General features: G+C 42.6%; 1 protein-coding gene and 1 pseudogene across 3 annotated transcripts; one reads left to right on the top strand and one right to left on the bottom strand.

Moving 5' to 3' along the window:
• Positions 1 to 378: 378 nt before the first annotated feature.
• On the bottom strand, positions 379 to 5,993 carry yif1b (Yip1 interacting factor homolog B (S. cerevisiae)). Of its 3 annotated transcripts, none has more exons than XM_034097743.2 (8): positions 5,836 to 5,993; positions 4,196 to 4,298; positions 3,802 to 3,931; positions 3,560 to 3,664; positions 3,144 to 3,280; positions 2,593 to 2,748; positions 2,310 to 2,403; positions 379 to 1,821 (listed from the first exon to the last, which is right to left on the bottom strand). In XM_034097743.2, exons 1-8 carry the CDS (start codon positions 5,879 to 5,881, stop codon positions 1,666 to 1,668), a joined length of 927 nt encoding a protein of 308 aa, XP_033953634.1. In that variant the 5' UTR covers positions 5,882 to 5,993; the 3' UTR covers positions 379 to 1,665. The 3 variants fall into 3 exon arrangements, with proteins under 3 accessions (XP_033953634.1, XP_033953636.1, XP_033953635.1); XM_034097745.2 differs by having other exon boundaries at positions 5,860 to 5,993; XM_034097744.2 differs by having other exon boundaries at positions 5,845 to 5,992.
• On the top strand, positions 5,933 to 10,701 carry LOC117457035 (GTPase IMAP family member 4-like; annotated as a pseudogene).
• The last annotated feature ends 206 nt before the right edge of the window (positions 10,702 to 10,907 follow it).

The following is a 10,907-nucleotide window of genomic DNA, read 5'->3' as shown; positions in this document are numbered from 1 at the left end:
CGGTTTGCCGTTTAGTCAATATATTTGTTACATGTTGCATGTACTAGGTCAGCTGTGAAGTCTTGAATATCCAACAGTGTCTGGTTATTTCCTAGCCGACTCAAGTAAATTGGAATTGTCTTTTATAAAATACTATTCTTGATTTAGTACTTTTAAAGCAGGCCTGATATACAATTAACAGTGTAAACATTAAGCTTAAAAACTAATAGGCCAATAGAGGAAGAATCAAAATCAAATATTAGTCCAGGTTGCTCAAAGATTTGTACATACTTTCTCTCCATGTAATGTAGCTGTAATAGGGATAACAAACAAAAACTATTTAACATGAGAGAAACAAGTAAAGCACATTTCGAGCACATAAGCACACAACTCAGCAGCTCCATCAGTTTGACTTTATTAATCTGTCCAATCGTCATATCATTTCAATGGCTTGATTTGATAGGTCGTATGCTTTCAGCCTATTTAACAGTCGAGGATGGGATCCATTTATGATTAATCCTAAAAAAAGAAAGTATATTGCCAGCTATATGTATATAGAATGAGTCATTTATAATGAGATGCTACAATTTCAGGTATCCTGTTTGAATTAACATTGTCAAAAATATTTGGAAAAATGTTTTATTGGCACCTCAGTCTATTGACAAAACCGTTTCATCATCAATTATCAGAATTGTCATCTGAATTGCAAAGATCCTGAATTGTTAATAGTTTCCTGAATTAATTTGAATGTTTATAAATCCTACCTTGGTTTGAGTAAACATTGGCAACATAAAAAAGCTGACACTTAAGGTGATTTACATTAAAGCACATGAAAGTATCTCAAAGAGACAACACATTTTCACAGGACAGACCATCTCATCTCTTCCCTTTTCTTTATAACACCAGACTTTCAATATGAAAAGCAGTAAATAATTTACTTAGTTTTTAAAAAGGATATCAAAGTCAACTCGACATTACATTGCAAGGTCTGCACCTTAAAGTCGTGGCTTACGCAGAGTTGATATTTCTATTCAACAGTTGTCAGGCAGCAAAGATCATACATGTATCAAAGCACATACAAAAAGATTAAAACAGACGGCACCCAGTGACACCAGTTAGATAACCCTCGGTTCCAGATGATGAAAGGTTTTTCTCTCAGCCGCAATATAAACATTAGGCGCTGTGAAAAGGTTATTTTAATCACCTTTAAACCTGAATCTTCTTGTCACTCCATGGACGGTTTGTGTGAGGTTAGTGTGCTTTCTTCGAGTCGGCTCAGAAAAATTACATGAGATATCAGACCAGCATCCGCCGCGATAATACCTTTGCTATTCACATACATAAATAAACCTAAACAAACATAATCAACAAATAATTACACAGAAAAACCCAACATAAAGCCACTTTTGCTACACAATTTTGAAGACATGACATATAAAAAGGACAAAAAAAAGGCAACAATTTTCAAATGACACGGGACTGTGCTGTGAGAGGAGAGACAGTAACGCCTCACATCTTCTCTTAATCGTCTTGTAGCATGTGTTGTTCAGCTCCATGCATACATGGAGTGGGTCTTGTGGGTCGTTGTGGGTTACATCCAAGTCCAGCTCCTCGTGTGTGTGTCTACGCGCGGTGATATGGAGTTCAGACAGCAAAGTCCATCTATTACAAATGAGTGTGTGGGTTTTATCTGATCAGGTGGTAGGTGAGCCAGAACATGAAGAGGGGCTGAGCTCCTGCTATAGACATGGTGAGGTACATCCTCAGCTGGTTTCTGGATCCTCTCACCTGCCTCCCCTCCGCCGCCGCCTCCGATAACAGCTTCAGACGTAGGGTTCGGATCTGAGGAGGGACACGTTGGAGACAATCTTTATATCAACCATTCAAAAACAACATGCGTATAAGTGAGCTGACCTCTCCAAATAGTAATACTGCAAATAGATAGGACAAAAAACCTCTCAATATCATGCAGTCCGGCATAGCAAGGACCTCAATAACAAACGTAATACATATATAAATATGTCTTTTGCTAGCTAGTTCTATGTATGTTAGCCATGTGAAGGTACAGGGAGGATTATTGTTGCATTCAAATGTAGATGTGAGCTTAACAGGGAGCAGAAAGAATGGTAGAAAGCTTTGGAGGGTGAAGGGGAGGGTGTCAAGCGCGCAAGAATGACATTTTTTCCTGAATATTTAGTTGTATGCAGTGACAGGCATCTAATATAACTCCTGTGCAGCAGGCACCTGCCCTCAATTATTTGTAAACAGGAAATCTATCTATTAAGACAAATTATTTCAAGCCTCAGATGTTAATAGATATTGCTCCTTACCATGAAGACAAAGATGGCAGCGCAGCACCACAGCAGAGAGAGATAGTACGCTGGGCGACCGAACAACAGGCCTGACACAACGCCAACGATCATCCTGAGGAAACAGAGGGGAGACACAGTCATAGGTTAGGCATACAATACACAAATCATTAGTGTTAAACTAAGAACATTTAAGAGATGTTGTGTTCGAAGCATTGTTCTAGTGAAAATAAGCCAATAAAAAAAGAGCAAAATGAAGAATTACAAGTGAAGAAGAAAAAACATAGAAAGATGGTGTACACACCCAACGTATTTGTATCCAGAAAAGGCCAGCAGGTCAATGGTGGTGAGGTCAGTGTTGACGGTCACCAGGTAGAGAGACAGTAGGACTGCCAGGACCTCCATGATCAGCCACACCAACGCCGAGCTGGCCTGAACTCCCAGCAGCTCCGGGGAAAACCTGAAGGTGCACAGAAAGATACAGTCTCTATACATGTACATACTGTGAATTCATTACATCATTATCTATTAGCAAGCTGAAGTGGCTATAAAAGGCTTTGAGCATAAGTATATAAAAACATTTTCATCCACTAGATACATGTTGATATCTTTGCAAAAACCCTGAAGTTGAAATCCTGGTTTTAATTCATGATATTGTGAGTTCTTTGAAGGTGTTGCTATCCTTTAGCCGGCAGAAGGCAGTTTTTTGTAATGCCTCTTGCAATGTTGGTGTGCATAAGAAAGTAAAGCTAGCCATACAATTAGGAAGGCATAGAAACCTAACCGTCAATACTCAATGCTTAGATGACTAATATCTCTTTTCCAACCAGATAGGAGGACCAGGGTTGTATGTACTTGTTCTGTGTGCCGAGGGCCAGTCCAGCCACCAGGATGTATGTGATGAAGGCCATGGCGGGAATGTAGAGATCAGGAGCGTTCACATCGAAGCGCGGAGCCACAGGAGTGTCCTGCTGGTAGCTCACCTCCCAGTTCTACAACACACAGGATCACACACTTAAAACATGCTAAATTGTTACTGAATTAATTGTAGGATAAAGCATGTTGTATGGTAGAATAGATTCCTGTAACTGTATTACCTTTTCAAGGAATTTAAACTACGGGCAGAACTAGAAAATAAGTGTTTTCTCTCTCAACATGGAGCCTTTAAGGAAAGCCCTTATAAGCTCAAAGGAAACAAATCTGCACATTTTCACATAGAAACGATTACCTACACCAGCGCAGGCATAACATGCATTTGTAGCAGGACTTACCTCATGCATGTAAGGGAAAACAAGAAGGCCCAGCTTCTTCCCCACGTACACAGTATCCACTGCAAAGTAATATTTCAGCTTCGAAATGGGAATGAACCGGTCCAGCTGAAACATAGAGACACACACACGTGCATTATTCAGACAGCTTTTGCCTTGACTTTATATATCGCCATGCGTTTGACACCATTTTGAAGATCCCCTTTGTCATAAGCAATGCTATGAAACATTAATGACTGTCTTACATTCTTGTCCACCATCTCCCTCCCCTGGGAGGCCAGTGAGCTGCCATAAGCCATCGCCAGGTTAGACATTGGGTCTGACAGGAGGGACTGGCCGGAGAATCCTGCTGCTTGAAGCCCAGCCTGCTGGTTACTGCCAACAGGACACAAGAACGTGTATTAAGTATAGGAACATAATGTGTCATAGGGCTAATAAAACACAAACATATAGTCAACTTTATTGGGAGGAGTGACGATACAAAAAACAACTGCAAAGCTGAATTAAAAGATAGTAAATTAGTTGGCGTGACGTTATCACAGTCGCCTGATTTTGTATCGGACACGTTAATTCAAAACAGAAATGGACAGTATATCCTAAACAGTTTAATATCCAGCCTAACTTCAGACTGTGTCCCACCTGTATCCTGCCTGTGGTCCCGCTGCAACTCCACTCGTATCCTCAAACAGCTGGCTGCCATCTGTACCGTCCATTGAGCTGTTTCCCATACGCATATTAGGCTCTGCATGGAGAAACAGACCGGTAAGAGATATTTCAAACAAAAGGAGTAGATTTGGACCTCTTTTTATGAACACTTTTTATGTCCTTCATATAAATCTGATCTTCAAATGCAGTGACATCCAAGACCAGTTACTCCGTCTGTCCTTCCTGTGGACATGCTGATTATTTTTAACATGTAACATTTTCAAACATAATTATTTCCTTTTGTTGTAAGAATACAACAAAAGGAAATAATTATGTTTGAAAAAAGAAAGTTTGACAGCATATAACAGACATTAAAAACTTTGAAATATGCATGGACCTCCGTTGGTTAACTACTACACACCAAAACAGTTAAGGTATTGCTTACATAGTGGTAAACATCAGCATATGTAATGCACCACTGCTTCAGCATCATGTTTAATCAAATTACAAATCAAGATCAGAGTTTAAGGATCAACTATTTGTATGACTGTGCACCAAAGGCCAGTGAAGGCCCTGTGCAGAAGAAAGAGCTCTTTATATCCATTCCCTCAGGGAGTAATAATAACCTTATCACACATGTATCACTAGGCCAGATTACATCACACCTTAGAAGCCACTTAGTTTCAGTTTGAACCTCCCTTTCCACATAATCCTAATAGCAATACATGTATGACGGATAGATATAAAACCTACAGAATGATAGACAGTGGCGAAACGTCACTGAGTCAATTTACTCAAATACTGTACCAACAATAACAACAAACAAGAACCATTTTGAGGGACTTGTATACTTTACTTAAGTCTATCAATGTATCAATACTTGTTTTTTCCCCCCACCACAAATCAGTAGTAAAAGTACGTATTGTGAAAATGAGTCTATTTCAGAATATGATATGTTTTTATAATTATTGATGCATCAATTGTGTTTATCAAAGTTACTAAAGGTGCAGATAGTTTTAAATACTTTGTATTAGCTTTAAATAGCTTGTGAATGTACTCCAGATGGGACTTAAGTCTTGTTTTAGTGTTGATTATATTTCACATTATTAATCCAAATCGGCAAAGCAACTAAAGGTATTAAATAAATGTAGTGGAGTACTTTTAGTACACAATATACACCTCTGAATTGTAGAGGGGTAGAAGTACAAAGTAGCATCACATGTAAATACTCAAGTAAAGTACAAGTTTCTCAAAATTGTACTTCAGTATCGTACTTGAGTAAATGTACTTACTTTCTACCTCTGCTAACCAGTAACCATTATAAATGTATACAGTGTTTATTAATAGTTTGTGGACAAGCTAACGGCTAGTACTAACATTAACTCACCATTTATTAAACAGATAATATCTCTCAGATTGGCTAACGTTAGACTGGTGGACTTTAACAGAGGACTGTTTTTGAGTCTCTGTTTTTACAAGTTGTTATATATAGCTAGTTGTTAGCCTCAACCGGCTGGAACCAGCAACACCTCCACTCAGTTCCGTTTACACTGCAGAGAGCTAGCAAGTACAGAATGTGCAAATTCAGACGTTAGCTAATATTAAAAGCTGAGTTGATTGACAAAATCACGTACGTAACTTACGCTGTCTGAACCCACTTTGAGTTGCAGTATAATCCATTTGGACCGTTAGGGTTGCAGCAATAGATGTAGGTTCACAGACTCCACTACGATGCAGATGCTGCTAGTTAGCAAGCTACGGGGCGAAGAAGAACATCTGACACGGAAGTAAACTGTTTCTGCTTCTTCTTCTTTAGTTTAAATTACACACCTCAAACCAACATGGAAGGTTAACACCGCCACCTAGTGTTTCCCAGCGTCACAGGATAAATAAATAATTCCTAACTTTATTTATTTATTTAAAACATCCAGAGGTGGGAAAATTACTCAGATCTTGTTACTTCTGGAGTAGTGAATTTTACTCCAGGTGTAACTTTAGTAATTTGTAAGTGTTGTTTTTATTTCACATCATTATTCCAAATCATCAAAGTAACTGAAAGTACAGAATAAATGCACGATTTGCCTCTGAATTTTAATGGGGTAGAAGTACAAAGTAGGATCAAGTGGAAATACTCAAGTAAAGTATAAGTAGGCCTATCTCAAATTGGACTACAGTATTTGAGTAAATGTACTTAGTTACTTCCTACCTCTGCCTTCTAACTATTTCTACTACTAGTTGTGTTTTTATTCATGTAATGTTTTACCTCAAATTGGCCTCATTCCAGATTAAGCTCTCTCATTTCATCAGCACAGGCTTTTCTTTACCTTTACAACCCTTACATTGTTGTGAAACTTTACTTTTCACAGTGTTATTGTAATTCAACAAATGTTATTAATTGTACTTGTACGCAATTGTTATACAGTACTTGTACTTTATTCTCTTTTTTGTGCTAGTTTTTGCTTCTACAGCACATTTCAGCGGGAGAAATCTTACTGCAATCCATTATAGACCCAGCTCCACTTCTAACTACAACAAAAAAAGTACTGATTACATGTTAATAAATTAAATATTAAAGTTTCATAAAAAAACACTGTCAAGGGCCATTCTCCATAACAAGAAAGCTTTGCTTAGTTTTATACAGTATATTGTGTTGCTTCGTCATTTATGGTCCCTGCTTGATTTGCAGGTTATGATTTACTTTGTTTTCATATGTGTCACTGAGGGATTTTCCACACACAGACGTAACATCTATTTTTGAAACACAAGCAGCCATAGTCCTGTATCTAGAGCTACACAACAGCGATAAACATTCAATAGGTCATGGACATTGTTTTTTCTTTCTCGGCTATAGGACAGAATAAAAATGTAAATACTATAAGTCTGCAATCACACTGGTTCTTGTTGTAAAGAAAACTGCGGGTATCCATGTGTGACTAATTGACACCCCACAACCAAAAACTAGGGCCACCAGGGTGGGTGGAGGGGGTCCGGAGGACGGGTCTGGGCTGACAACCCAGGGGCACAGCAGAGGACCAGGAAGGGATCTCGGGCGGACGGCCCGGGGGCAAAGCAGAGGACCAGGAAGGGATCTCGGGCGGACGGCCCGGGGGCAAAGCAGAGTTCAAAAAGGGGAATTCGGGCGGACGGCCCGGGGGCAAGGCAGAGTTCAAAAAGGGGTTCTCGGGCGGACGGCCCGGGGGCAAGGCAGAGTTCGAGGAGGGGCGAAGACCACAGCTCTCAGGGGACCGGGCAGGAGCCGGTGTTGACCGGACAGTAACCAGAGCCGGTGGGACAGTTGTCGGCAAGATTCCCCACGGAAGAGGACAAGGAGTTGGCAGGACCCCCGGCGAGACATGTAATGTCGAGGCCTCCAAAGAAACAGGACACAGGGTTGGCAGGACCCCCGGCAGGAAAGCAGTCGGCGGGGCCTCCAACGGCACAGGACACAGGACCGGCAGGACCCCCGGCAGGAGAGTTGACGGCGGGACCTCCAACGAGACAGGACAAAGGGTTGGCAGGTCCCCCGGCAGGAGAGTAGTCGGCGGGGCCTCCAACGAGACAGGACACAGGGTTGGCAGGACCCCCGGCAGGAGAGTAGTCGGCGGGGCCTCCAAAGGCACAGGACATAGGATTGGCAGGACCCCCGGCAGGAGAGTTGTCGGCGGGGCCTCCAACGGCACAGGACACAGGACTGGCAGAACCCCCGGCAGGAGAGTAGACGGCGGGACCTCCAACAGCACAGGACATAGGGATGGCAGGACCCCCGGCAGAAGAGTAGTCAGTGGGGCCTCCAACGGCACAGGACACAGGGTTGGCAGTACCCCCGGCAGAAGAGTAGTCGGCGGGGCCTCCAACGGCACAGGACATGGAGTTGGCAGGACCCCCGGCAGACGAGCAGTCTGCGGGACCTCCAACGGCTCAGGACATGGGGTTGGCAGGACCCCCGGCAGAAGAGCAGTCTGCGGGACCTCCAACGGCTCAGGACATGGAGTTGGGACTCGAGAGAGGGCTCGATAGGAAATTTGACAGTTGACTTGAGAGGTGACTTGAGAGGGATCTCGAGAGGTGACTTGAGCGGAGACTCGAGAGGAGACTTGAGAGGGAACTCGAGCAGTGACTTGAGAGGGAATTCGAGAGATGACTTGAGAGGGAACTCGAGAGGGGACTCGAGAGGAGACTCGAGAGGGAACTCGAGAGGGGACTTGAGAAGAGACTTGAAAAGAGACTTGAGAGGGGACTCGAGAAGAGACTCGAGAGGGAACTCGAGAGAGGACTCGAAAAGGGACTCGAGATGGGACCTGAGAGGGAACTCGAGAGGGGACTTGAGAGGGAACTCGAGAGGAGATTCGGGTAGGAACTTGAGAGGAGACTTGAGAGGTGACTTGAGAGGGAACTCGAGAGGTGACTTGAGAGGGAACTCGAGAGGAGACTCGAGAGGGGACCTGAGAGGGAACTCGAGAGGAGACCCGAGAGGGGACTCGAGAGGGGACTCGAGAGGGGACCTGAGAGGGAACTCGAGAGGAGACTCGAGAGGGGACCTGAGAGGGAACTCGAGAGGAGACTTGAGAGGGAACTCGAGAGGGAACTTGAGAGGGGACTCGAGAGAGGACCTGTAAGGGGACTTGAGAAGAGACTCGAGATGGGACTTGAGAAGTGTCTTGAGAAGAGACCTGAGAGGGAACTCGAGAGGAGACTTGAGAGGGAACTTGAGAGGAGACTCGAGAAGAGACTCGAGAAGAGACTCGAAAGGGGACCTGAAAGGAAACTTGAGAGGGGACTTGGGTAGGAACTTGAGAGGGGACTCGAGAGGGGACTAGAGAGGGGACTTGAGGGGTGACTTGAGAGGTAGCTTGAGAGGGAACTGGAGAGGAGACTTGAGAGTGGACTCGAGAGGGAACTCGAGAGGGATTGCATCTCTTTCTCTGCTCCTGGTCCCCATGCGCTCCTGATTGTGGTCAAGTTGGGCAGATTCACATAGGAAGAACAGAAAACTGTCAAACTCCTATGACAGGTGTTCGGTGACAAAGCTCCAAATTATAGCCTACTCCCACCCTGTTCCTGTTCACTCATGGTGACCTCCTGGGACGCACAAGGTGTGAAGACTTTTTCAGAAAAAGTAAACCGCTTAGTCATTTGATCGCGAAATGCAACGGTCGGTATCATGTCAAAAAACAGAGTTCCTGAAAACTGTCAGGTCCCTCAGCTGCTTGCAAATATAATAGGCATGGTCTGTGATAATGGAGGAACATTTGACACACATGAAATGTTCCAAGAGGCTGAGCGAGCGATCTGAGAACAAGAAGAGAAGATTAGGAAGGCCAGTGCCGAGCAGAAACACAGAGAAGAAGAAAAACTGAGGTTAATCTCGGAGGGCGAACAGCTGCAGAAAGAGTTAAAGTCTCTTGATAAAGACTATCAAACAAAATAAAGAGAGAAGGCTGAGAAGAAAAACAAATTCATTGAAGCTGGCATGATTGTAGCAACTGTTGAAGTGGGCATTGCAATCGGTACTGCAGCAGGCTCTGTTGGAGGTCCAGTTTGCATCGCCATAGGAACAGTATCCTGCATATACTTAATACATACTTACAAATAGTGTAACTTAAAGTTGCACAAATCAATATTAAATATAAACAATGAAATAAACCTACAGATAATTATCACAGAAATCTGCAGGTCCCATCAGCTTGTCAAAACATTTTAGCTTCATTGTTTTGGTTTATCAACCTGTGGCTCCATCGCTCATGTTTTCATTGAAAATTATCTTATACATCTACTTGTTCATAATTACATTCTGTCCGCTAAAGATCCAGGTTTATCCCTCAGGTGTTGGTGGAGACCAAACCAGAGCTAAAAGTATAGTGAATATTGGATTTAATATGTTGTGTTAGAAACATGACTCTGAATGAAGATTATGCCTCTTCTCAATGTGTTAATAGGCATTAATGAACCTTCAATGCAATTTCTAAAACAATATACTACAGTTTCTGAGTAACTTCACTGGTATTTTGTAGTGGATATAACTTTGTTAAAAATGTGTACTTTGTGAGTTCCCTCAACAGTAAATCAGATTTGCGGACAGTGCAGTGAGAGCAGACAAAGAGCAGCTTTTGGTATTTGAGCATCTGTTCGTATGTGTGCATGTATGTGTGTGTGAAGCCTTTGGGGAGACAAGTAACAGTCAGTCTTTTTTTAGTATATATGTTTTTCTATCTATGTCAAAAATCTGTTATAGGCAGATGGGAAGTGGATGTGTAAAGAATTGTTCATAATGAGCAGACACCCAGAAACGGGCAAATAAAACAGTCAATTGTACAAACGGTTTGATAATAGATGAATAAATGTGAAAAAATGAAAGAAATACCTGTCTTTTTATCAGTCCACATTTGTCCTCTGACTCTCTTTTGTTCAAAACCACTTAGTGTCTCACTCTCTCTGCTGACAGCTGGACTCACCAGCCCTCAGGGAGAATGACCATCTCTCCTAAAATGGACTGTGCGTAAGGGGACACACATTGCTTTAAAGCAGCACTGACTCACATGCACATGCCTACACACTCACATAGGGCATACAAATGTGCAGTGTTTTTCTCGCTCTTACTGCTAACACACACACAAAGTCCCCAACATGAACTATTTTTGGGTTTTCTCATGCGGTAGTAACTGCTCCAAAGGCCACCGAGTACAATAGGGGTCTACAGTTAACAGCT

This window comes from Pseudochaenichthys georgianus, chromosome 13, assembly GCF_902827115.2.
Source record: "Pseudochaenichthys georgianus chromosome 13, fPseGeo1.2, whole genome shotgun sequence".
Lineage (NCBI taxonomy): Eukaryota > Metazoa > Chordata > Actinopteri > Perciformes > Channichthyidae > Pseudochaenichthys > Pseudochaenichthys georgianus.
The sequence above is the reverse complement of the archived record's forward strand: the minus strand, read 5'-3'. Positions and strand labels throughout refer to the sequence as shown.

Bases quoted from the DNA above. Each gene is read 5' to 3' on its own strand.
- yif1b (XM_034097743.2), bottom strand. From the start codon at position 5,881: ATGGATTATACTGCAACTCAAAGTGGGTTCAGACAGCGTAAGTTAC. The intron at 4,299-5,835 runs GTACGTGATTTT...TTCTCCATGCAG, and splicing joins GTTCAGACAGCGTAAGTTAC to AGCCTAATATGCGTATGGGA. The intron at 3,281-3,559 runs GTAAGTCCTGCT...TGTGTGTTGTAG, and splicing joins TTTTCCCTTACATGCATGAG to AACTGGGAGGTGAGCTACCA.